Source organism: Hemiscyllium ocellatum, chromosome 28 (assembly GCF_020745735.1).
Source record: "Hemiscyllium ocellatum isolate sHemOce1 chromosome 28, sHemOce1.pat.X.cur, whole genome shotgun sequence".
Classification (NCBI taxonomy): Eukaryota; Metazoa; Chordata; class Chondrichthyes; order Orectolobiformes; family Hemiscylliidae; genus Hemiscyllium; species Hemiscyllium ocellatum.
In genome coordinates this window covers 47,922,919-47,950,711 of record NC_083428.1, presented here as the reverse complement: position 1 = coordinate 47,950,711, position 27,793 = coordinate 47,922,919, and the positions used below count along the sequence as shown (strand labels likewise).

General features: G+C 43.7%; 1 protein-coding gene across 1 annotated transcript in view; it reads left to right on the top strand.

Annotated features, from left to right (window-relative positions):
• The first annotated feature begins 295 nt into the window (after positions 1–295).
• Positions 296–27,793, top strand: part of LOC132829046 (E3 ubiquitin/ISG15 ligase TRIM25-like) — a 38,784-nt gene continuing 11,286 nt past the window's right edge. The window contains exons 1-5 of the mRNA XM_060846333.1: positions 296–853; positions 945–1,040; positions 2,870–3,103; positions 21,861–21,883; positions 27,154–27,302. Of these exons, the coding sequence (XP_060702316.1) occupies positions 296–853; positions 945–1,040; positions 2,870–3,103; positions 21,861–21,883; positions 27,154–27,302 (1,060 nt within the window). The remainder of the gene's footprint in view (positions 854–944; positions 1,041–2,869; positions 3,104–21,860; positions 21,884–27,153; positions 27,303–27,793) is intronic.

Sequence of the window (27,793 nt, the reverse complement as noted above, 5' to 3'; positions counted from 1 at the left end):
GAGTTACTGGTCTGTGGGTGGGCTGTGTATACTCAGGGGGAGCGAATACCCCACCCATGAGCTCCTGGGAAGGAGATGCTGGCGCAGTGAGGTGCGGTTTGGAGACAGGACAGCCCGTTAACACGGAAAACGTGCAAGTTTGGTCCCTGTGGAAGTCTGAGATACCGATCGCTGATGTTTACCATTTATAATCGGCTGCCTTGCAGCAGGAGCTCCGAGATGCCTCAGTCTGGATGAGGTGTGTATGAGAGAGAGAGACTTTTCCTCTGCTTTCTGCTGTGTTCGGGGCTCCACCATGGCAACAGCCTCATCCCAGTCATGGTTAGACGAGGAGTTGACCTGCTCCATTTGCCTGCAGGTCTACACCGACCCAGTGACCCTGGCGTGCCAGCACAGTTACTGCCGTTCCTGCATCGAGGAGTCCTCTCCCCAGAGCTGCCCCGAGTGCCGGGCCGAGGTGCCCGGGTTTAGGAGGCTCCGCTTGGGCAAGGGAGCTGGGGATTACCTGGCCGTGGCCCCAGCGGCAGCAGCTTCAGCAGCGGCGGCTCCGAACAACATCCTGTGCAGCTACTGCAGCCGCAGCCGGCGGCAGGCTGTGAAAACCTGCCTGAAGTGTGAAGCCTCCATGTGCCCCATTCACCTAAAACTGCACACTGCCAACGGGGTCTTCCAAACCCACCCCCTCGTGGATACAGCGGCTGATCTGTCCGCCTGGAGATGCGCTGAACACGAGAAGCTCCTGGATATTTACTGTAAGGAGGACAAGGTGTGTGTGTGCACCCTCTGTACCCTGATCGGCAAACACAAGGGCCACAACTGTGGCAGCATCAGCGAGGGCGAGCAGGAGCTCAGGGTAAGTGGCTGACAATTGCTCGCCTCTGACCCCTTTCATTGCTGGGCAGGCCAGCAGACTGACTTGGTTATCTGTCTGTTGCTATTGTTAGGATAACTTAGAGCATCATCTGAAGAGCATCCGGAGAAATGTCGCTTCCATCCAGTCTTCCCTCCAGGACCTTCACACACAGAAGCTGACTACTCAGGTGGGTTTGGATACTGAATTTTAACCTGTTGTCATCATCCCCCTTTCCCACAGGATTGTTCTGCCTTCCCGACTAGGATGCCCTCATGGGGCGGCACGGTGGCACAGTGGTTAGCACTGCTGCCTCACAGCACCGGAGACCTGGGTTCAATTCCCGCCTTGGGTATCACACTGTGTGGAGTTTGCACATGTTCCCTGTGTCTGCGTGGGTTTCCTCCGGGTGCTCCATTTCTTCCCACAGTCCAAAGATGAGCAGGTTAGGTGAATTGGCCACGCTAAAAGGGGTAAATGTAGGGCTATGGGTGGGTTGCTCTTCGGAGGGTCAATGTGGACTTGTTGGGCCGAAGGGCCTGTTTCCACACTGTAAGTAATCTAAATCTTGCACAGTTTCAGTTTCCCCACCAGCTTCTGCCATTTCCAAAACCTGTCCATCCCCACCTCCCCCCCCCCAAAAAAAAGTGAGAAGCTCAATGTTTTTCTCTTCCAGCTGTTTCTGTCCCTTGAGCCCCTTGCCCTCTCTGGAAGCTCTGACTCCCTAGGAATGCTGAAAGGCAACATTAAAAAATGTAAAATCTTTAAGATGAGTTCCAATCGTGTTAAGCTTTACTCCAGACCATTCCCGGAAGTGGTCTCCAGTTCGACACGTGAACTTTCTACTCTGTATCTTTTAGAAGGTTCCTCACTGACCTCAGTCTATCTGCAATCTCGATCTTTGTCATTTCCACTGTTGATAACTCTAGTGCTGTCCTCTGTGTCTCCCTCCTACAATTTCCACTCATCTGATTATGCTCCTCCAAATGTATGAAATATTCACCTGTTTGTTTAAAACCTTATCAAGCTCCAGCCCCTCTTCTTAGCCTTTCTTACAACTCTATTCACACACCAGGGTCACACTTAGTGAAAGTCCCTCCTGATGCACCTTTCACGGAATCCCTACAGTGCAGAAAGAGGACATTGGCCCATCAGGTTGGCACTGACCCTCTGAAGAGCATGCCCTCCAGCCCCAGCCCCAGCCCCAGCCCCAGCCCCAGCACTCTATCCGATTCCCATAACACCTGCACACTCCTGAACATGATTTGCAGTTTAGCATGGCCAATCTGCACATCTTTGGATTGTGGGAGGAAGCTCACGCAGATACATGGAGAATGTGCAAGCTTCACAAAAACGATCACCCGAGGCTGGAATTGTACCTGATGCTCCCCATTGAGTCCTTTCGTTCTTTGATTCCCCTTTCTTAACTCTCCCACTTGGGCTCTGCATTTATTTTTCCTTATGTCTTTAAGAAGTGAGCTCGGAACCTTAAAGTCTGTTGTCATGGCTACCAAGGTTAAGTTTCTGATTTGTCATAGTCTCGCAAATTCTATCTGATGATTCATCCTGAGTACAGGTCCATTAGCTCAAATTATTTTCAGCTGGGGTTGGTTGTGATGCTTGTTCAAGTCAAATAGCCTAGTAGCTGTGCCAAGGTTTACACGTGAAGGATGGCTGTTTGTGCTTGGTAATTTGGAATAAGCCAGCAAGTTGGAAAAGAAAGATTAAACTTTCAGATGAGAACCATCAGATATGCCCCTTTCATTAAAAGGTCTGGTACTTGCAGTAGGGCTAAGTGGTTTATTATTGACATGTACTGACCACTAAATAACGAAATATATAATCTGTTAGTGAGTTTTGAGAGGACTTGTAGCTCAGGTTGAAGTTCTAGATGTACATTTGCCCACTGAACTGGAAGATTCGTTTTCAGTCATTTTATCACCATACTAGATAAGATCATCAGTGAGCTTCCGAATGAAGCACTGGTGGTGTAGCCTTCTTTCTAATCTGTCTCTTTAGAGTCTGATAACAGAAACAAAGAGAGAAGTGAAGGAGAAGTATGATGCATTGAGGAAACACATTGAAAATGAAGAGCGGGATGTTTTCCACTGTCTGGATAAGGAGCAGAGCCGTGTGACAGCTGCTATTGATAGCCACATCCGAAAGCTGGAAAAGGAAATTAAATTCTTTGAGATGTGCCTGGTTAATCTCACTGACCTTTCACAGAAGAGGGAGAAGCTTGCATTTATACAGGTAAGAGATACTGCTATTTTTTTCTTTAATGGGACAATGGTAACATTTATTGTCCATCCTTAATTGCCCATGAATGGAGGCTATAAGTGGTGAGAGGGGCTTCAGAAAAAGGTAAAAGACTTTACTAATAGAGAGAGGGCCTGCAGCGAAGAGACTCCACAACGGAGAGCACTTTTAAATCATTCAACGAAGGAATTTTTAGCTAAGTGCAAAACCAAGAGAACTAAGGTGCTGAACTACTTTAAAGTGAATGTGGAGGCTCCAGCTTAAGGCTGCAGGAGTTCAGGAACTACTCCAAGAGGGGAAATGCTATGGATGTTATTGTAATGAATTCGGTCTCACTGAAATAATGTAATGTTGAAGTTTTATTTCTTAAAGATTTGAATTAATGTGTTAACTCAAAACATCTCACATATTGTGAATTATTTGAGGGTCAGTGACTGTATTAGAGATAAGAATGCAACAGTTTAGTTGTGACCTTAACACTCTGTTTGGCTAGGATCATGGTATAGAAGTGTATTAGTTCTTTAAAAACATTGCCTGATGTCTTGTGCAAGTTTCAATACTGTGACATCTGGGAAATGAATGCTTCCCTTATGTGTTGTAGTTTCAAGTTTATTGGAATTTATTGATTATTGAAGATCTTGATGAATTCTTCTAATTCTGCCACAGTGTGAGTCTTAAACCCCTACACCTGTCAAAACCAGCACAGAAGTTATTGTCAATACGAAACTGTGGCACCTAATGATGAAGTTAGTAAGAATGAGAAAGAAACCCCAGCAAAACCAAAAGGTGGTCCCTGAATTGAGAAAGTAGCCTTCAAAAGAAACTCAAGACCTCAGAGCAGAGTCGGATATATTTTGACTCCTGCTCCACATGCATTAGAAGACAGAGACTATAGTGGCATGGTGGCTCAGTGGTTAGCATTGCTACCTCACAGCTCCAGGGACATGGGTTGGATCCCTCCTTCAGGCGACTGTGTGGAGATTGCACATTCTCTCTGTGTCTGTGTGGGTTTCCTCTGGGTGTTCATGTTTCTTCCCACAGTCCAAAGATATGCCAGTTAGTGGACTGGCCATGCTAAATTGCTGTGTGGTGTGCAGGCTAGATGGATTAACCAAGGAGAATGCAGGTTTGTTGGGTCTGGGTTGATGGTCTTCAGAAGGTCAGTGTAGACTCGATGGGCTGAATGGCCTGCTTCTGCAATATGGGGAATCTATGATTCTAACAGTTTTGACCCTTTCATGGCCTGTCAGTAAGAATCTGATAGGTATTGTGCCTCACCTTGTCTCCTTTTGGACCCCTGTGTTGTAATACGGTGTCCTTTATGAAGCAAGTAGGTCTCTGATAATCACTGTGATATGCTACCACCAGCCTGTATTGATGCAGGTCAGTGGTTGTTCCACAGGGAACCACTGTCCCTGTTTTAAAGCAATCATCATCCGCACCTTTAAAGGGAGGAAAGCTCTTGGGAGATGAAATATTGATTCATAGATAGAAACAGAATGAAGATGTGACAAACTTATGCTGCAAGCAGAATAAGTATTAAACATACATTGCTTGTGCTTTAAGTATCGTGGGATGTGTTTTTTTTTGTTCATTCTTGGAATGTGAGCTAGGCTGGTAACACCAGAATTTGATATCCATCAGTAGTATAAGCTGTAGGAGCAGAATTAAACTATTAAGTCCAACAGGTCTGCTGCACCATTCAATCATGGCTGATATGTTTCTCAACCCCATTTTTCTGCCTACTCCATAACCTTTGATCCCATGTCTTTTTTGTTTTACTCTTAACAAGGTGGCAGTGAGCAGCCTCCTTGAGCTACTGCAGTCCATGTGGTGTAGATCTATCCACAGTACTGTCAGAAAGGCAGTTCCTGGACCTTGACCAAACAACAGTAAAACAACCATGATATCATTTCAAATCCGAATGGTAAGTGATTTGCAAGGGAGTCTTCAGATGTCGGTGATATCTCATGGGAATATTTCAACACACTCCTAGCTTGTGCCTTGAAAATGGTTGAAAAGCTGATGGGGTGTTAGGAGGTGAGTTACACACACGGAATTCCCAGTGTTGGGCGTGCTTTAGTAACCATAGTATTTATTCGGCTGGTTTGGTTAGATTTCTAGTCAGTGATACTTCAGAATGATGGTGATGAATGCCAATTGAAGATGGTTAGATGCTCTTATTTGAGTTGATGTTTGTCCAGATGTGTAGGATGAATATAATTTGTCAATTGTCAGCCCAAACATGAGGTTTTGCTACACATGGGCACAGTCTGTTTCAATGTCTGGGGAGTTGGGAAGTATCCCTACTTCTGTCTTTATGATGGGGAGAAGGTTATTTGATGAATTAGCTAAAGATGCTTTGGACTAGGACATTAAGAAGACATATGCGATGCTTACCTTTAATAGTTGAGGCATAGAATTTAAGAGCAGGGAGGTTATGCTGGAACTGTATAAAATGCTGGTTAGCTATTGTGTGCAGTGCCGGAAACCACATTGGAGGAGGGGTGTGATTGCACTGGAGAGGCCATTGAGGAAATTTACCAGCATATTTCCGGCACTGAAGAGTTTCAATTATGAAGAGTGATTGAACATATTGAGGTTGTTTTCCTTGGTTCAGATGAGATTGAGGAAGATATAGATGGACAGGAAGGAGCTTTTCTCCTTGATGGATCAATGACTAGGGCGCAAAGATTTAAAGTAAGGAACAGGAAGAGGAGATATAAGGGAAAACATTATCACCCAGAGGGTAGTGTGAATCTGGAGTGCACTGCCTGTAAGGACGGTGGAGGCAGATTTCCTTTGAACATGTTTAGCTGTATATTTCTTATGCCAAGCAATATAAGGCCATGGGTCAAGTTCTGGACTGTGGGATTAGAATAGGAGCTGGTTGTTTTTGACTGGCATGAACGCAGTGGGCTGAAGGGCCTTTCTTCTGTGCTATAAATCTCTCTGTGACTCCAGAGCCCCGAGGAACTCCTGGAACAATGCCCTTGGTCTGACATGGTGTGTCTCCAATGACTGCCACTGTTTTATTTCATGTTCGTTATGATTCCACCAAGTAAGTGCTGCTGGACAGCTCTGTTGATGACACCTTGCATCACTTTACTCATGTTTAAGAATAGGCAGATGAGACGGTATTTGGCTGGGATGGATTTATCCTGTTTTTTTTTGTGTGTACATGATGCGCCCAGCAATTGTCCACATTGTTGGGTCAAGTGTACTGGTTGGACAGGAAGGGACATAGCTAGTTCTAGGGCACAAGCCTTAAGAACTGCAGCCATAATGTTGTCAAGGCCCATTGCTTTTGACATTGTTCCCGAGAGGTTGTGAAGATTTCGCAGGATTGACTGCTCAGAATGTGTTGTTGCTGTTACCAATGCCTAGGTTGATGCTGAGCGTTCCAAGGTCCATATATGGACCTTGCTAATGCATGGGGAATGCCAATTGGCATGATTGCAAACTCTGAACACCCGTGTCGTTGGAGTATGTACAGTGAGGTTTCATTGCTTCCTTTCCCCCTACTCTATGCCAAGTCCTCAATCTTTGAGGCAGAAATGGCCTCCCTGGAGCTCTGATCCAGATATTCAAAGCTGCCCAATCATCTTCCTGCTGTCTCAGGTCTCACTAAGTGAATGTGACAATATTCAAGCCTCAAAAATGGGGTCACAGTGGACAAAGGTTTGCCTGATGGTTTGTCACAATTCTGGACAGCTGGAAGTGAGTGAGAAAATGATTTTCATCTCACCAGAATGTCCATGAGATTAATCTTTAATTTGCAGAGTATCACTGGCACATTCCTGAGGGTTGGTACCAGTGCTGGAGTAGACTAGTGTTCATTCTCTGTTTGGACAAAGTCAGATCATGAGTTGTGCTGCGGTCCTCCCCAGAACCAGTCTGCATGACCGCATATTCAGCTCTAGCAGAGATCCCTGGCTGCAAGTAGGTCCTGGGGGGTGACAGTGCCTCAGTATTGCAGCATGACTCCCTGCCAGTAAGTGCCTGTCTTAGAACAGTGAGCAACACTCACTGATCGACAGGAGCACACAGTGACTCACTGCTGTACCACTGCTTTTTAACCTATTTCCATTCTCTGTGCTGCAGCTAGGCTGACATGCTTATTATGACACAGGCGGCTGAAAGCAGATATTCTCTTTATCATGTGCTGCAATACAGGAGTGAACAATATTTCAAATTGATGCCTTGGCCACCCACATATCTCCACAATACACTAGCTGACTTGCCTCTGCCCTAGTGTGTATCGTGTGGCAGTACCTTTGTAGGGAGGCATTACAGGGTGACTGCACAGACCACAGTCTAACACCACACTCAACTGAGCAAGTTGGGTCAGAGAGTGAAGCAATGATGGATTCAAGGTTTCCTGTTCCAGGTTATCAACAGATGTGGCTGTATTGTTTGGCACATAAAGGCTCAGCACCACTCTGTGAGCCTGGACATTGTGGTGTGGACCATGAGTTCTGAATATTCTTGCCATCCTCCAACCCTTCCCCCTGCTCTCAGGCTTTCTCCAATAAGGTCAGGGCACATGTACTGGGATATTTCCCTTTTGTTACATTACATTCTAAAAGAAAGATCTGTATTTCTATGGCACCATCCACATCCTTCAATTATCCCAAAGGGCTCTACAACAAGTTGAGCTTTTGCTGCTTTTATTCCAGTACAAGCTACTAATGTGTGCACAGAAAAGACAGGCATTTACAAGTGGTTAATCTGCATTTGTTGCTTTGCTTTTATTCATTCAAGCTATGTAGATATTTATTGTCCATCCCGAAATGCCCAGAGGGAGTTAATCACATTACTATGGGTTTGGAATCACATGGAGGCCAGACTTTGATTTGATTTACTGGAGTCACACCTACCTAAGTACAGTGAAAGGCTTTGTGTGCATGCAGTCCAGGCAGATCATAGTAAGCAAGAACATACAGATCATAAGGTGCTTAGACAGAGTGAGGCAGACACTGCACAGGAGGTGTGCGAAGCAAGATCAACATTAACAAGACCAGCATTATTTGAAGTTAAACAATCCATTCATCAGTCTAATAACACAGGGAGGAAGCTGTTCTTGAACCTGTTGGTGCGTGTGTTCAAGCTTCTGTATCTTTTTCCTGGAAGAAGTTGTAGAAAAGCATTACCAAGTTGGGAAGGCTCTTTGATGATGTTGGCAGCCTCTCCACAGCAACAAGAAGTGTAAGTGAAGTCCATGGATGGGAGGTTGGCTTTTGCAATGGTCTGAGCTGTGCACACAACCTTCCGTAGTTTCTTGCGATCTTGGGCAGAGCAGTTGCCATACCAGGCCATTATGCACCTGGATATATTGCTTTCAGTGGTGCATCTGTTGAAGTTGCTGAGGGTCCTTATGGCCAAATTTCTTGAGCCACTTGAGGACAAAGAGGCATGGTTGTGCCTTCTTGACCACTGCATCTACATGGGGGGAGGTCCAGGACAGGTTGTCGGTTATCATCACTCCAAGGAACTTGACGCTGTCAACTCTCAACCTCCGCTCCATTGATGTAGATGGGGGCACTGTTCTCCTTTGTTTTTGAAGTCAATGATCATTTCTTTCATTTTGCTGACATTGAGAGAGAGGTTGTTCTCACTGCATCACATCACTAAGCTTTCTATCTCCTTTCCGTGTTCTGACTCATCATTGTTTGATATTCATCCAGCTACAGTTGTGTCATTAGCAAATGTATAGATGGTGTTCATTTGGAATTTGGCTACACAGTTAGTGTACAGGGGGCTGAGGACACATTCTAGGGAAGTTCTAGTATTGAGAGTTATCGTGGAGGAGGTGTAGTTGTCTATCTTCACTGAATGTGACCTGTGGGTCAGGAAGCTGAGGATCCAGTTCCAGAGAATTTGGGATCAGTTAGGAGGGGATAATGATGTTGAACGCAGACCTGTAGTCACTGAACAGGAGTCTGATAAAGATGGCACATCTGACATCTTATTGTTCAGATGTTCCAGGGATGAGTGCGGGGCAAGGGAAATGGCATCCACTGTGGACCTGTTACATCAGTAGGCAAATTGCAGGGGATTGAGTCAGGTTGGGAGACTGGAGTTGATGTGGGCCATGACCAGCCTGTCAAAGCACTTCATAATTATTGAGGTCAGAGCCACTGGTCATTAAGGTGGTCATTAAGCCACATTGTATGTGCTTTCTGAGGTTGGGGGATGATGGTGGTCTTCTTGAAGTAGGTGGGGACTTCGGCTTATAGGAGGGAGAGGTTGAAGATGTCAGTGAATACCTCCATTGGTTGGTCTATATAGGATCTCAGTGCTCAGCCAGGGACACCATCTGGGCCGGTCAATTTCCTTGGGTTGACTCCCAAGAGGGCAGATCTGATGTCAGCACCAGTGACTGAGGGAACAGGTGTGTCTGGGGCTGTCTTGGTAGGTGACATCACGCCGCTGGCATTCTGCGTAAACCAAACAGGGACGGATGTGTCTTTGTCCACTATCTTGCTCTGCTTCATTTTGTAAAGACAGCAATTTTGTTCTTTGAAGAACGTTAGTGAACCAGGTGAGTTTTCCTGAAAATTGACAATGGTTTCATGGTCATCTTTAGACTTCTAATTTCAGATTTGTTTTATTGGAATTCAAATTCCACCATCTGCCGTGCCAAGATCCAAACTTGGGTCCCCAGAATGTTATTTGGGTCTCATGATCTAGTGATATGTTGCTTTGGAAAATCAAGGATTAAATATTGGCTGGGTGAAGGTGGAGTATTTACATGGACTCTGTGGCACATAAACAGGCCATTCTGTCCTATTCTATGTTTGTGGAACCTGATCCTGAACCTGTAGCCATCTGATTCAGGAATGAGAATGCTGCCGCTGAAGACCAGATGACTCCTACACTTTGCAGTAACATTGCTGATGTATCAGCTGCACTGGGATTCCATACACTAAATATTTTATGACCAGTCAGTAGGACGTACAAGGTTAATTCTCAAAGAATACCCTTCAAATTTGTGGATATCTTTCTCCCAGGACAAAGAAATTGTTTTTAAAAATCCTAATTTATCTAGGCTTTCTTGAGTTAATAAAAGAATGAGTTTATTCATTAGTAAGTGCACGAGGAAATAACGCAACACGCATGCAAGCAGATTAAAGTGAGAGATGAGTCAAAAGAAAAATATATATGGTTTAGTCACTGGATAATTTATGAGGAGAAGATTGTGGAACATTGATTGTTAAACAGTCAACTTTGGAATTTTTAACCTGACAGGTAAATAGAAATTAATTTGTCCTGTTTCATTTTGATTGGCTAGTTGGCTTCAAGCATCTGGGGGTGAGAGACTTCTTAACCTGCAATACAGGGATAAATAGTGGGTGATTCTCTGACTGTGATCTTTGCAGCACACTAGCATTCAAACACAGTTGACTGCACATGAGCACCTCCATTAACTACAACACTACCTTCCAACCAGCACACACAGACCAGAGTTGGTATGGCTTGTTAACCCCTTGTATATCTTAAAGGGAGAGACACAGAGCATGTCTCTTGCTCTGAGTTGTTTCTCTTCCAACATGTCCACAGTCTGAAGTAATGCCCAGGAGATTACAATTCATTTTTTAGTGCATTTGTCCCTTAAGAAGCTCATTGTTTTGAAATTTCCCTGACACCCACATGAGGTGCAACAGTACAGGATCTTTCTTTCAGTTGCTCTCTCCAGACAGCTACTGAACTTACATCACACTAACCTGTTGGCTATGTGACCATTTTTATAAAACATCTAATATAACTAAATAAAGAAAGAAACATGGCTCAGGAATGGACAGGACTGGCAGCTAAATGTTCCAGGGTACAAATGCTATCGGAAGGATGGAAAGAGAGGCAAAGCAGGAGGAGAAGTGGCACTTTTGATCAGGGATAGCATTACAGCTATACTTAGGGAGGATATAACCAGAAATACATCCAGACAAGTTATTTGGGTAGAACTGAGGATTAAGAAAGGGATGATCACCTAATTAGGATTGTATTATAGACCCCCTAATAGTTAGTGGGAGATTGAGTAACAAATTTGTAAGGAGATTTAATTTATTTATTAGAATAATAAGGTGGTTATGGTAGAGGATTCAACTTTCCAAATATAGACTGGGACTAGTGTTAAGGGTTTAGATGGAGAGGAATTTGTTCAGTGTGTACAAGAACGTTTTCTGATTCAGTATGTGGATGTACCTATGAGAGAAGGTGCAAACTTGACCTACTCTTGAGAAATAAAACTTGACCTACTCAGGACAGGTGACTGAGGTATCAGTGGGGAAGCACTTTGGGGCCAGCAACCATAATTCTATTAGTTTTAAAATAGTGGTAGAAAAGGATAGACCAGATCAAATAGTTGAAGTTCTAAATTGGAGAAAGGCCAACTTTGACAGTATTAGACAAGATACTAGTTTTGAGGATATTAGGCAAGAAATGACAAAAGCTTATTCGGGGCAGATGTTCACAGGTAAAGGGATGGCTCGAAAATGGGAAGCCTTCAGAAATGAGATAACGAGAGTCCAGAGACCGTATATTCCTGTTAGGGTGAAAGGAAAGGCTGGTAGTATAGGGAATGCTGGATGACTAGAGAAATTGAGGGTTTGGTTAAGAAAAAGAAGGAAGCATATGTCAGGTATAGACAGGATAGATGGAATGAATCGTTAGAACAGTATAAAGGCAGTAGGAGTACACTTAAGAGGGAAATCAGGAGGGCAAAAAGGGGACATGAGATAGCTTCGGCAAATAGGGTTAAGGAGAATCTAAAGGGCTTTTACAAATGCATTAAAGACAAAGGGTAACTAGGGAGCGATTTGGGCCCCTCAAAGATCAGCAAGGCAGCCTTTGTGTGAAGCCGCAGGAGATGGAGGAGATACTAAATGAGTATTTTGCAACAGTGTTTACTGTGGAGAAGGACAAGGAAGATGTAAGATGTGGGGAAATAGATGATGACATCTTGGAAAATGTCCATATTACAGAGAAGGAAGTGCTGAATGTCTTGAAAAGCATAAAGATGGATAAATCCCCAGGACCTGATCGGGTGTACCCGAGAAATCTGTGGAAAGCTAAGGAAGTGATTGCTGGACCCCTTGCAGAGATATTTGTATCATCGATAGTCACAGGTGAGGTACCAGAAAAGTGGAGGTTGGCTAACATGGTGCCACTGTTTAAGAAAGGTGGTGAGGACAAGCCAGGGAACTATAGACCAGTGAGCCTGATGTCAGTGGTAGGCACGTTGTTGGAGGGAATCCTGAGGGACAGGATGTATGTGTATTTGGAAAGGCAAAGACTGATTAGGGATAGTCAACATGGTTTTGTGCGTGGGAAATCATGTCTCACAAACTTGATTTGAGTTTTTTGAAAAAGTAGCAAAGAGGATTGATGAGGGCAGAGCAGTGGATATGATCTATATGGACTTCTTTCAGGCACTCGACAAGATTCCCCATGGGAGATTGGTTAGCAAGGTTAGATCTCATGGAATAAAGGGAGAACTAGCCATTTAGATACAGAACTGGCTCAAAGGTAGAAGACAGAGGGTGGTGGTGGAGGGTTGTTTTTCAGACTGGAGGCCCATGGTCAGTGGAGTGCCACAAGGATCGGTGCTGGGTCCTCTATTTTTTGCCATTTACATAAATGATTTGGATATGAGCATAAGCGATATAGTTGTCAGTTTGCAGATGGACAGTGAAGAAGATTACCTCAGATTACAACAGGATCAGGACCAGATGGGCCAATGGGCTGAGAAGTGGCAGATGGAGTTTAATTCAGATAAATGCGAGGTGCTGCATTTTGGAAAAGCAAATCTTAGCAGGACTTATACACTTAATGGTAAAGTCCTAGGGAGTGTTGCTGAACAAAGAGACGTTGGAGTGCAGGTTCGTAGCTCCTTGAAAGTAGAGTCGCAGGTAGATAGGATAGTGAAGAAGGCAGTTGGTATGCTTTCCTTTATTGGTCAGAGCATAGAATATAGGAGTTGAGAGGTCATGTTGCAACTGTACAGGATGTTGGTTAGGCCACTTTTGGAATATTGCATGCAATTCTGGTCTCCTTCGAATCTGAAGGATGTTGTGAAACTTGAAAGGAATCAGAAAAGATTTGCAAGGATGTTGCCAGGGTTGGAGGATTTGAGCTAAAGTGAGAGGCTCAACAGGCTGGGGCTGTTTTCCCTGGATCGTCAAAGGCAGAGGAGTGACCTGATGGAGGTTTATAAAATCATGAGGAGCATGGATAGGATAAATAGACAAAGTCTTTTCCTTAGGGTGGGGGAGTCCAGAACTAGAGGGCATAGGTTTAGGGTGAGAGGGGAAAGATATATAGGGCACCTAAGGAGCAACGTTTTCACACAGAGGGTGGTGTGTGTATGGAATGAGCTGCCAGAGGAAGTGGTGGAGGGTAGTATAATTACAACATTTAAAAGGCATCTGGATGGGTATATGAATAGGAAAGGTTTGGAAGGATGTGGACCAAGTGCTTGTTAGATTAGGTTGGGATATGTGGTCGGCACGGACGATTAGACTGAAGGGTCTGTTTCAGTGCAGTACATCTCTGTGACTGTATGAATCTAAACATTCAATGTTGCTGTAAGTACCTCAAGGTTCCTCCACCATCATGGCAATTGATCTTCTTGATCACTTGGATGGCTTATGGTCCTCAGAGGTAGGATTTCCCTTTCAGTCTGGGACTCTCCCCAGGGGAGCAATCCAGTTTACAAAAACTTATAATCCTGGGAAGCGAGAGTACTGGTCACGGATGCACTCCATTTTGAGGAATATAAGATGCACTATCAGGCCACAATGCCTCATTCAGCTCTTTTACCGATTTCTGCTTCTGGATAATGGGATTAAGTGTAGCTATGAATTCTGAGGAGCAGCCTGAATCAGTTTTGCTTGGATTGGAAATTAGTGGCCAGGAACAAAAACACAAACTGTTGGAGAAATTCAACAGGTCTGGCAGCATCTTTGGAGAGAAAAACAGAGTTAACCCTTACAGTCTAGTGACTCTCCTTCAGAACTGACAGGAGCTCTGAAAAGGTGGTATATATGTGCTGATGATGGGTGAAGGGGATAAGGAATAAGCTGGTAGGTGGGTATAGAGTCCAGAGAGAAAGAAAGAAAATTTGCCAGATAAAGGGATAATTTATAGTAAGCTAGGGAAGGAGAAAAGCTGATAATTGGGACCATGAGTAGGTGACTCTGGCTGTGCTGAAAATACTGCATGCCATGACAGGGCCATGGGTGTTGTGGGGAGTTGGGGGCAAGGACACAGATAAACAGAAGGAAAAGAATTATTGAACTGTACATTGAGACCTGAAGGCTGCAGGGTCCCCAAGTGGAAAAATGAGGTGCTGTGCTTCTGGCTTGTGCTGAGCTTCCCTGGAGCACTGCAGCAAGCCCCCAAGACAGCGAGCTTGGCCAGGGAACAGGATGGCATGTTAAAGTGGCAGGCAACTGGAAACTCAGGGTCATTTTTACAGACAGAATGTAGGTGTTCTGTAAAGCGGTCACCTAGTCTGCATTTCGTCTCTCTAACATAGAGGAGGCCACATTGTGAGCAGTGAATATAGTAAACTAGATGGTGTGAAGTGCAGATAAATCACTGCTTCAACTAGAAGGTGAGTCTGGGGCTTTGGATGGTGAGGAGGGAGGAGGTAAATGGACTGGTGGTACACCTTCTGCATGGGTAGTTGCCATGTTGGGGGGGGGGGGGAAGTTGGGAGTGGAAGAGGAATGGACCCGTGTGTCCCAGAAGGAATGGTCTCTATGGAACTCTGATCAGAACGGGAGTGGAATATGTGTCTGGTGCTGGCATCCCACTGGAAGTGGCAGTGATAGCAACTAATGGTCCTCAAGGCCAGAAGGTGCACTTGATTCAGCTGCAGGACCTGTCAGAGAATCTAGGGCTGTTGTAGTGCAGTAGTAGTGTCTCTACCTATGAACTAGAAGGGGTGACTTCAACCCCTATCTGTCCCAGACACCTAACATAATATCTGAGTTTGTTAATTAAAAATATCTAAAGGTGGTCAGTGGCAGTGTCGCTGTCTCTGGGCAAGAAGCACCAGGCATCAATGCCACCGACTCCAGATATGTGTGAAAATATCTCCAAACAGGTTAATTATCTATCAGGCAATCTCCGGCCTGCTGTTTCAGAGAAAAGAGAGAGAGATAGGGGTCTCGCCACCTTCAAAATACTTGAAATATAAACTGGCCAGACCTGATGGACCAATCCCTCTCTGGGTCAGCTGGCAGATGAATCCCATAGAATTTCTGAAGAAGGGCTCATGCCCGAAACGTTGATTCTCCTGTTCCTTGGATGCTGCCTGACCTGCTGCGCTTTTCCAGCAACACATTTTCAGACGAATCCCATAACCAGGAAGACAACTTAGGCCTCAAAGCCTGCTTAGAGCACTGGCCTCTTCGTGTCACACACAAGAAAGGATGTGAAGGCTTTGGAAAAGGTGCAGAAGAGGTTTACCAGGACGCTGCCGGGATTAGAGGATATGAGCTATAAAGAGAGGCTAGAAAACCTTGGGTTGTTTTCTCTGGAGTGGTGGAGGCTGAGGGGAGACCTGATAGAAGTTTATAAAATTATGAGATACATAGCTAGGATTGACAGTCAGAATTTTTTTCCCAGAGTTGAAATGTCTAAAATTAGAGGGCATGCATTTTAAGGTGAGAGGGGAAAGTTCAAAGACAATATGAGGGGCAAGGTTTTTATACAGAGAGTGGTAGATATGGGGCTTTTGTCCGAAACGTTGATTTCGCTGCTCCTTGGATGCTGCCTGAACTGCTGTGCTCTTCCAGCACCACTAATCCAGAGTATGGAATGTGCTGCCAGGGTTAGTGGAGGCTGGTATGATAGGGGCTTTTAAGGGGCTTTTAGATAAACACCTGAATACGCAAGGAAAAGAGGGATATGGGCTAAGGGCAGACAGAAGAGACCAGTTTAATTTGGCATCATGTTCGGCACAATTGTGGACTGAAGGGTCCATTTCTATGCTATACTGTGCTATGTTATACCGCCTGCTGTAGTTCTCACAACACTGCAGAGATGTGCCGGTCGAGTGAACACCACTAGTTGGCCTCTGATTGTCGGTTTTGATTGAAGTTTTAATTACTTCAACTCAGCGTCAGATCCAAAAAATGGCATCATTCTGCCCTTGAGCCAACGAACCAGGATGTCAGCACTTACAAACCTCAGTGTCTCCCTTTCGCTGTTCACCAATGGGAGTAGTACAGGCCAGGAGAGCAGTCAAGCCATGGAGTCAGGGGGATCCTTGACAATGAAGAGTCATCTCCACTCGCTTAACAATTTCTTGGTTGACCTGACCTGCTGTGCTTTTTTTCAGCTTCATTTCTTTTTCTTCTTTTTTTTTAAATTAACCCCCACACTACCGCCTAACTGCGGTAGTGCTTATTTTTTCCCCAGTATCCATGGTGTGAACTCCTGTTGTTTTTTTTTCTGACACTGAGAGGCTCCTGTACCACACACTATGTTAGAATCACATTGGAATTTGTTATTCAATTTGCGTTTTGGCTTTTCCTGTTTTTTTTTCTTTTTTTGTAAAAGACATGGAGTGCACAAGTCTTTATTCAATTTCCACCACCAGGAAGATAGGAAAACACCCGAGTGGCCAGTGACAAGCAGTGCCCTTCACATCAAAAAGGGCAATGCTGTGTGATCAAACAGTGAAGGGGAGGGCAGGGACCTAATCAAAATAGAGTTGGAGGGGGAAGTGATGCACTCCACTCCCTGCGGCACCCACCTCTCCCTGAACAACTCCAGGGTGTTGGTGGACATCGCGTGCTCCTTCTCCAAGGACACCCAGGTCCTAACGTAACCGCGGAAGAGGGGCAGGCAGTCGGCCCTAACGACCCCCTCCACAGCCCGCTGCCTGGACCTGTTTTAGATTAGATTACTTCTAAAATAGGTCCAGGCAGCGGGCCGTGGAGGGGGTCGTTAAGGCCGACTGCCTGCCCCTCTTCCGCGGTTACGTTAGGACCTGGGTGTCCTTGGAGAAGGAGTACTCCACTCCCTGCGGCACCCACCTCTCCCTGAACAACTCCAGGGTGTTGGTGGACACTGCGTGCTCCTTCTCCAAGGACACCCAGGTCCTAACGTAACCGCGGAAGAGGGGCAGGCAGTCGGCCCTAACGACCCCCTCCACAGCCCGCTGCCTGGACCTATTTATGGCCAGTTTGGCCAGACCCAGGAGCAGACCCAAGAGGAGGTCTCCAGACCTGCCCTCCCTCCTCCGTACTGGGTGCCCAAAGATCAGGAGCGTGGGACTGAAGTGCAACCAAAAGCAGAGGAGGAGGTTTTTGAGGAAATCAAAGAGGGAGTGCAAACGCCCACACCCAATATACACATGGTCCACGGACTCCACAGCACCACAGAACAAGCAGTTGGGCTGGGAGTCCGTGAACCACTGCAATCTGTGGTTGCAGGGGACTGCTGCATGCAGCACCGTCCACCTCAGATCCCCTTTTTTTCAGCTTCATACTTTTTGACTCCAATTTCTAGGTTAGGACTTTCAAAGTTGCCAATTAACTAAACAGAGAGATACTAATTAAATCAGTTAGGAGAATAGACAATCCCAAGATTTGGGAAGCTGGGGTTGTTAATTATGAGGATTTGAACACATATTACATGAAGGCTGTTGTGGCAAGATGGTAGTGTCCCCACCTCTAAGCCAGGAGGTTCAGGTTCAAGTCCCACTGCTCCAGAGGTGTGCAATAACAGTTTTATTAAAAATATTTATATTTGTATGATCTCCTTGATTGTTTCTTTTGCACACTATACTGTCAAAAATACCTACAACTCTAATTTTTAGTTGTTAATGCAGACTATGTCAATCCTTAAGGTTTGACACAATGTGGTACCCACTAATTTGACATGTTTGGACAGCACCAATGATCGAGCTCAGATTCCAGATTGCTTTATCACTTTCTGACAAACTCAAATTTCTAGTTTGTGTTTCCTGTCTATTTATTTTATCTCTTTTCTCAGACCTTCATCCTTTGCAAAGAGCTATCAGTGGGATGAAAAATCTAGAAGCTATGAATAATTGGCAAATTAACAGCAAATCATATGTATTAACTGCTGCCAGCCTGGTTGGGTTGTGTCAGATTTCAATCATCCAGAACTGGGTTGTATAGAAATCAACAAAAATTGATTTCCTACTGTCTTCATCAGCCTTACATTCCAAGCCAACATGAAAACTGCTCATAACTTTTGCAAATACATGAGCAGGAGCTTCAAAGCCGGAATGGGACACATGCATCAAACAACCCCACTACCTTATGGCTGATCACTTCAACTCCCCCAAGGACATGCAAGTCCTGGGCCACCTCCACCGCCAAATCAATGCCACCTGCCCACTTGAGGAAGAACGCCTCATCTTCTGCCTTGGGACCCATTAACTACACAGCATCAACATCAAATTCTCTAGTTTAAACATCTTCCACCCCCCCCCCCCCCCCCCCCCCCCCACCACTTCACCTCATCCCAGATCCAACCTTTCAACTCAGCACTGCCCTCTTGACCTGTCCTACCTGTCCATCTTCCTTCCCACTTAACTGCTCCACCCTCCTCATCGACCCATCACAATTACCCCCCAATCTGCATCCATCTATTGCCTTCCCAGTTACCTTACCCCACATCCCCACTCCCTTATTTATCTCTTATCTCCCTTCCCCCTCCACATTCCTGATGAAGGGACATCGACTCTTCTGCCTCTCGGATGCTGCCTGATCTGCTGTGCTTTTCCGAGGACACTTTTTGTGACTCTGTCATTTTTGGCATCTACAGTCCTCACTTACTCCCAGGAACTTCAAATCCAGTTGTATTAAAGAGAAGTGTCCTCTTTTGTTTTCTGTTACTTATAGCCAAGCTTGTTCTATCACAACCTCATGAAGCCTGGGTAATTACTGTACCATCCTATTGCTTTCCAGAAGATGCTGCAACTAACCATCTGAAAGGAGATGCTAACCCTGCAACTTCCAAATTCTCTCATTCCCCACATCCTCAATTCTAATCTCTGATCTCGATAAAGACCTGTCTCCATTGTTGCGAGGTGTTAACTCTTTCTGGCCAACACATGGTATCCCTAGAAACTCTGAATCATTTGCTTACAAACCCTAATCTCTTCTCACCCATCACCCTTAAGGCCATCAAATCAGGGCAGGACTTATACACTTAATGGTAGGGTGGGGAGTGTTACTGAACAAAGAGACCTTGGAGTGCAGGTTCATAGTTCCTTGAAAGTGGAATCTAAGGTAGATAGGATAGTGAAGAAAAACGGTCAGTTAGACTCAAAACGCCATCTCTTTTCTCTCCTTACAGATGCTTCCAGACCTGCTGAGATTTTCCAGCATTTTTTCTTTTGGTTTCAGATTCCAGCATCCGCAGTAATTTGCTTTTATCCAGGGTAGTGAAGAAGTGTTTGGTACACTTGCCTTTATTGGTCAGTGCATTGAGTATAGGAGCTGGAAGGTCATGTTGCAGATGTGCAGTATATTTGTTAGGTCACTTTTGGAATATTGCGTGAAATTCTGGTTATCCTCTGTATGAAGAATTTGTTAAACTTGAAAAGATTTGAAAGGATGTTGCCGGGGTTGGAGGGTTTGAGCTGTAGGGAAAGGCTGAATAGGCTGGGATTATTTTCCCCAGAGCTTCAGAGGCTGAGGTGTGACCTTATAGAGGTTAATAAAATCATGAGGGGCATGGATAGAGTAAATTGACAAGGTCTTCTCCCCAGGTAGAGGAGTCCAAAAGTAGAGAGCATGGTTTAAGGTGAGAGGGGAAAGATTTAAAAGGGATCTAAAGAGCAACTTTTTTAGTGCAGAGGGTGGGTGTGTGTCTGGAATGAATTGCCAGAGGATGTGGTGGAGGCTGGCACAATTGCAACATTTAAAAGGCAGCTGGATGGGTATCTGAAGGGAAGCATTTAGAAGTATATGGGCCAAATGCTGGCAAATGGGACTGGATCAGGTTAGGATACTTGGTCAGCATAGACAAGTTGGAGCGAAAGGTCTGTTTTCGTGCTGTGTGCTCCCATAACTTCTGTAAATCCACCAGCAGGAGCTTCAAATCCAATTATATGAAAGACTTACTTTGACTTGGCTTTGGCATTTACACAGTCCCAATTCCATACAATGAAATCATTATTTAGAACACAGAACATAGAACATAGAGCAGTACAGCACAATACAAGCCCTTCGACCCACAATGTTGTGCCAAGTATCTATGACTCTATTGAAACCCATAGCAACATCTGTCCCCATGGTACAGCTATAGGTTGGGAATTCTAGATCCGGAAACCCCAGGGTCAACAGTATTTCAGCCAAAGGATATTTTTGGAAGTTAGATACACTTACTGTTGTAGGTCATTTTGGGTCCCTTTGGATATATACTTTGTATTTAGGTCCAGTTGTGTCCTTTTGGGTTGCTTTCAAAGATTTTTGGTTTTTTGGTTTTTTTGATTTTTGGTCTTAACCTGTAAGCTTATGTCACTGGCAAGGTACATATATGGAGGACATTTGAAGCAACCTTTCAATGCAGTAAGTAGCCAACACAAACAGGCTAACGCAAATTGTTCAGGTTCATTGATAGCTAAAAGGCTGTACAGAAATAAAATTTATATGGAAGAAATTACGTTGGTACAATATTCAAAAACAACAAAAAGTTTGAAAAAAAGCCAAGTTCAGAAACAGAAATCCATATTTCCATAATATACTGTTTACCTCTGTTCTATATCAAAATGTAACCAAAACCAAAATTGTTAATGTGATTTCCAGGTTTCTTTTCATTATTCTTTCATGGGACATGGGCATTCACAGCATTATTGTCCATCCCTAATTGTACTTGATCAGAGTGGCTTACAAGGCCATTTTAGGAGGGTAGTTGTTGAGTCAATAACATTATCATGGATGTGGTGTCACATAGATGCCAAATAGTAAACTTTCTTCATGAACCAGATGGGTTTTTAAAAAGAATCTCTTGTTGGATTAGCTTTTACTTCCAGATTTATTAATTTGAAGTTAAATTTGATCACTATCACAGTGGGATTTAACCCACTGTCCTCAGAATTTTAACCTAAGCCTCTGGATTACTCATGTACAGACAATAGTACTGTTGTGTTTTCAAGAAGAGGGTAGCTATAGTTCTTTGGGCTAAAGGAATCAAAGGGTACAGGGAAATAGCAGGAATATGCTACATGTTGGATGATCAGCCATGATCCTATTGAATGGTGGAGCAGGTTTGAGGAGCTGAATGGCCTACTCCTGCTTCTAATTTCACCATCTCGTTTTGGTAATTTGTTTTTTTCTGAATCCGTCAGTTCTATTCTTGAACAAATTGCTGTCTAAACGTCACAATTTAACATAAAAAAGCTTCAATCAGTGTAACCTTTGGTTTCTAGGTGTCGTCAAATCAGTCATTATATCATAAGTCTCACGTCTTCACTTCTGCTCTTGGCAGATTCAGAGCTGAGCTCCCTGACAGGAGGAATTAGCATGTCACATCAGAATTGTCATTTATACTTGAACTAGTGTAAATGCTTACGTTTTATTGCAGGTAGACAGGCAAATGAGGTTAATGCAGTTCTAATTTGCATTTTACATCCTTAGGCAGAGAACTTATTTGACATGATGATCTATTTGCCTGAATTCTTGATGTTTTTGCAAGGATTTTGCAAGCCCTGATCTTATACCCTGCAAATATACTGATCTAATTTTGTCTTTTACAGGGATTCAATACAATGGTAACCAGGTAAGTGGCAATAACATCCAAAATCTTATTTATCCAAACATTATGTTGGACCGAACGGTCTGTTTCCATGCTGTACATCTCTATGACTCTATGACTATATCTGGTATTCATGAAAATTGATTTCCTGGTGTCTTCATCAGTTTTACATTCCAAGTCAATATGAAACCTGCTCATAACTTCTGTAAATCCAGCAGCAGGAGTTTCAAACCAAATTATATGAAAGACTTACTTTGACTAGGCTTTGGCATTTATACAGTCCCAAGTCCGTATGATTAAATCATTATTTAGAACACAGAACATAGAACATAGAGCAGTACAGCACAGTACAAGTTCTTCGACCCAAAATGTTGTACCGAGTATTTATCTTAATCAAAGATCAACTTAACCTACACACCCTCAATTTACTGCCGCCCATGTGCTTGTCTGGTAGTTGCTTAAATGACCCTAATGTCTCTGACTCTACTACTACCGCTGGCAGTGCATTCCACACACCCACCACTCTCTGTGCAAAGAACCTACCTCTGACATCTCTATAGCTTCCTCCAATCACCTTAAAACTATGACCCCTCATGACAACCATTTCTGCCCTGCGGAAAAGTGTCTGGCTATCTAATCTATGTCTCTCATTACCTTGTACACCTCTACCAAGTCACCTCTCTTCCTTCTTCTCTCCAGTGTGAAAAGTCTTCACTCACTCAACCTCTCTTCATAAGGCATGCCCTCCAATCCAGGCAGCATCCTGGTAAATCTCCTGTGCATTCTCTCGAAAGCATCTATATCCTTCCTATAATGAGGCGACCAGAAGCGGACACAATATTCCAAGTGTGGTCTAACCTTGTTTGACTCCTTATTTTTATTTGAATACACAATACAACCAAGAATCAAGTTCTCTTCCAATTTTTTAATATTTATTCATGGGATGAGTAATTTTATGGTCATCATTAGACTCTGAATTCTAGATTTTTAATATATTCACACTTAACCATATGCCATGGTGGTAGTCGTACCTAGGTTTGTTTTATTCTTTCCAGTATATGGGGGTCAATGGCTAGGCTAACCATCCCTAATTGCCCAGAGGGCAGTTCAGAGCCAACCACATCTGGGCCTGAAGTTACATGCAGGCCAGACCAAGTAAAGATGGCAGTTTCCTTCTCTGAAGGGTATGAGTGAACCAGATGGTTTTCTGTCAATCGGCAGTGGATTCATCATTAGATATTTGTTGAATTCAAATTCCACCACCTGCCAGGGCAGGTTTTAGATTCTTCTAGACAGGATTGTCTTGTCAAGAGGAAGAAGAATGCTTATGTAAAGATGAAGCATGAAGGCTCAGCAAGGCCTTGAGGGATACATGTTAGCCAGGTAGGACCTAAAGAGAGAGCCAAGAAGAGCCAGGAAGGGACATGAGAAGTCTTTGGCAGGTAGGCTGAAGGAAAACCCTAAAGATTGTTATAGCTATATCAGGAATAAAAGAATGACTAGAGTAGGATTAGGGACAGTCAAGGACAGTAATGGGAAGTTGTGCATGGAGTACAAAGAGCTAGGAGAGATGCTAAATGAATATTTTTCATCAGTATTCACACAGGAAAAAGACAATGTTGTCAGGGAGAATACTGAGGTGCAGGCTACTAGACTAGATGGGATTGAGATTTATCAGGAGGAGGTATTAACAATTCTGGAAATTGTCGAAGTAGATAAGTCCCCTGGGCCAGATGGGATTTATCTTCAGATTCTCAGGGATGCTAGAGAGGAGATTGCAGACTCTTTGGCTTTGATCTTCATTTCAAAGTTGTCTACAGGAATAGTGCTAGAAGATTGGAGGATATCAAATGTTGTCTCCTTGTTCAAGAAGGGGAGTAGAGACAACCCTGGTAATTACAGACCAGTGAGCCTTAGTTCAGCTGTGGGTAAAATGTTGTAAAGGATTATAAGATATAGGATTTATAATCATCTAGAAAGGAATAATTTGATTAGGGATAGTCAACACTGGTTTCTGAAGGGTGGGTTATGCCTCACAAACATTATTGAGTCATTTAAGAAGGTGACCAAAGAGGTGCATGAGAGTAAAGTGGTTGATGTGGTGTATATGGATTTCAGTAAAACGTTGATAAGGTTCCTCATGGTAGGCTATTGCAGAAAATACAGAGACATGGGACTGAGGGTGATTTAGTGGTTTGGATCAGAAATTGGCTAGCTGAAAGAAGGTGGTGGTTGATGGGAAATGTTCATCCTGGAGCTCAGTTACGAGTGGTGTACCACAAGGATCTGTTTTGGGGCCACTGCTATTTGTCATTTTTAAAACTGACCTGCACGAGGGTATAGAAGGATGGGTTAGTAAATTTGCGGATGACACTAAAGTCGGTGGAGTTGTGGGTACAGTGTCGAAGGATGTTGCAGGTCACAGAGGGATATAGACAAACTGTAGAGTTGGACTGAGAAATGGCAATTGGAGTTTAATGCAGAAAGGTGTGAGGTGATTCACTTTGGAAGGATTAACAGGAATACAGAGTACTGGGCGAATAGTAAGATTCTTAGTAGTGTGGATGAGCAGAGAAATCTTGGTGTCCATGTACATAGACCCCTGAAAGTTGCTACCCAGGTTGATTGGGTTGTTAAGAAGGCATACGATGTGCTAGCTTTTATTGGTAGAGAGATTGAGTTTTGGAGCTATAAGGAGAGGAGAGGTGTAGAGGAGATTTACTAGGATGTTGCCTGGTATGGAGGAAATGCTTATGAGGAAAAGATGAGGGCCTTGAGGCTGTTTTCGTTAGAGAAGAAGGTTAGGAGATGACTTAATAGAGACATACAAGATGATCAGAGGATGATATTGGGTGGACAGTGAGAGCCTTTTAGCCCGAATGGTGATGGCCAGCACAAGGGGACATATCTATCACCCCTCAGTTTAAAGCTATAAGACAGATGTCAGAGGTAGGCTCTTTACTCAGGGAGTAGTAAGGACGTGGAATGCCTTGCATGCAACAGTAGTAGACTTGTCAACTTTAAGGGCATTTAAATAGTCATTGGATAAACATGGGGATGACAATGGAATAGTATAAGATAGATAAACCTCAGATTGGTTTCACACGTTGGTGCCAAAGGGCCTGTACTGCGCTGTAATGATCTATATTCAATCTAGCCTATGAATCTGTCCATGCAGCACCTGTTATATCAGCTGCTGCACTGTCTCCTGTCCGACAATATGGTGGGAATGCAATACACAATTGTTACAGATCAGAACTGCGCTGACTACTGGTAAATAATGAAACAATAATATTCTCGGGGTGACCATGCTTACACCTGCAGAAGGCATCAAACACTTTGGACCTAAGAATAAGAAGTCTCAAACCTGATGGAGATCTCTGCTGTAAGATTTGCGTGATGTGAGGCAGCTGGGATGGGTTTCTTGAATTTCCACGCATTTGTGTTTGAAATGACACAATTGGGCCTGTAAATGTTTAATGTTAGTGCTGATTTGGTGGTTTAAAATGTTCCATATTTAATGATAAATTCCAATACATTATTCAGATGTATTTCTTTTCACTTGTGATGGATCAGAATAGATCTTGGAGTGATTCCTTATCACCTGGACCAGCCAATATTTGAAGTAATAAATCTGGCAGGCTTCATGTTAGAATGTTCTTCAGAACAATCCAGAGCGACAGTGCTGCAGCTATATGTAACATGCGATGCGTTATATAACAACCCCTCGAGTTCCATCTCTCAGGAATAGAGTGTGTGATATGCAGAAGACTTCCAACAGTGTGCTCTTACATAATATATTCACAAGGTCTGCAGTTGCCCTAGTAACAGAAACAAAGTTAGCACTTTGACAAAATGATGCTTTCAGACTAGATCATGTGATGTGAACTATCATTTTTACCACGCACAAATATGAAAGGGAATAATTGTTTAAAGTCTACCTTCACAGAGCTCATGTATTTTTAAAGAAAGAAAGTGAATTGATTTTCACGCAAAGGCCGTAATTAACAGATCTCCGGTCTCCCACTCCCATAGTAACACCCACCTAACACACTCACATCTCAAATTAATCCACCCACCAGTCCTGCATTGATTAGGGTACAAATAAGAATAAAAGACCTGGAGAAGACCACTCAGCCCCTCAGACCTGTTCTATTCCTGTTTGATTATTGTCTTATAAGTGCGTTATCATGGGCATCTTCCATATTAATTGTTCATATCTGCATAGCACACCCCTGACTGTCTGGGGAGGGACAAAGCTTCACTTGTTTAAGCAAGAGGGTTGTCGTCCTGACACTATTATTCAATGTGTCCTTCCACACCCCAACACTCCTGGTACTACTCTTTCATTCTTACAATTGCCTACACTACTCTGTGCCTGCCCACCTCTCCCCCCCCCGCCCCCCCCCCACCGTTCCTGATGTTACAAATCTCAGGACCATCATCAACCAACCACATTCCCATAGTTTCCAGGGATGTGCAGGGTAGGTGGATTAGGCATGGGAAATGTAAGATTACAGGCTAGAGGAAGTGGGGCTAGGTGGGATGCTCTTTGGAGGGTTGGTGTGAACTTGATGGGCTGAATAGCCTGTTTCCACATTGCAGAGATTCTATGATTCCTTGTGTTATGTTAAAGGTCTTTGTCTTATTCAATAGATCTTGGAGTGATTCCTTATCACCTGGACCAGCCAGTATTTGAAGTAATAAATCTGGCAGGCTTCATGTTAGAATGTTCTTCAGAACAATCCAGAGCGACAGTGCTGCAGCTATATGTAACATGCGATGCGTTATATAACAACCCCTCGAGTTCCATCTCTCAGGAATAGAGTGTGTGATATGCAGAAGACTTGCAGTTGTACACATTATAAGGAATTCTATCTGCTCACCACTATGGATAAAGAAGTTTCATTTGAATTCCCTACTAGATTTATTAATTGAGATGTTATTTTGGCCTCTTGTTTTATTTGCTATGTACAGCTGCCGATTTCAGATTGGCCTGCTGCCATACTGTAAGAATTCTATGATTCTATAATCTTTGATATCTAGAAATCCATTCCCACTTTCTGACCTGCACATTTTCAATTTCCTCCTGGGCCTAAACGAAGGAACTCCCTCTCTTCCTTTTAAGCAGCTTTATCAAAATGTGAATTCAAGTTCTGAGGAAGGGTCACTTGACCCTAAAATGTTTACTGTGATTTCTCTTCACAGATGCTACCAAACCTGCAGAGATTTTCCAGCAATTTCTGTTTTCGTTTCTGTTGTCTTTTCTGTTGTAATGTGCATTTATATTTCAGGATAAAGAATGCATCTGAGCAGTTAACATCCTCTCAACCTGGGCCTTGCCTGGATAAAATAAAACTGGATAGAATAAAGAACCATACGCAGAAAAACTTGGAGCTGGTTTCCCAGGTGAAGAGGGACCGAGATCGGTTAATTTCTCTGTGTAAGTCGGACTACTTGAGGGCAAATGAGTCAAATGCAACAGTTTGTTCTCTTTCTTTGTAATAATACCACTTCACAATACTGAAGGAGATCATTTGGATCATCGTGTCTGTGCTGGTTCTTTGAAAGAGCTATCCAGAGAGTCGCATTCCTTCACTCTTTCCCCATTTGTTAGCCCTGCAAATATTTATTCAATTCTTTGAGAATATATTCAATTCTTTGGAAGAAATTCTTTGAAAAAATTTGTTTACTTGTTACTTGAAACTTGTTTCAACATCAAATACTATCAGGGAGAAAGCAGGAGAATGGGTAGAGAAACTTATCAGCCATGATTGAATGGTGGAGCAGACTTGATGGGCTGAATGGGCTAATTTCTGCTCCTATGTTTTATGGTCTTATTTTTTTTAAATTACGGCATGGAAGCGGGAACCAGAATGGCAGATCAGCATGTGAAGAGAAGGTAGAGGTGAATAGGATGAACAAACAGGGCCA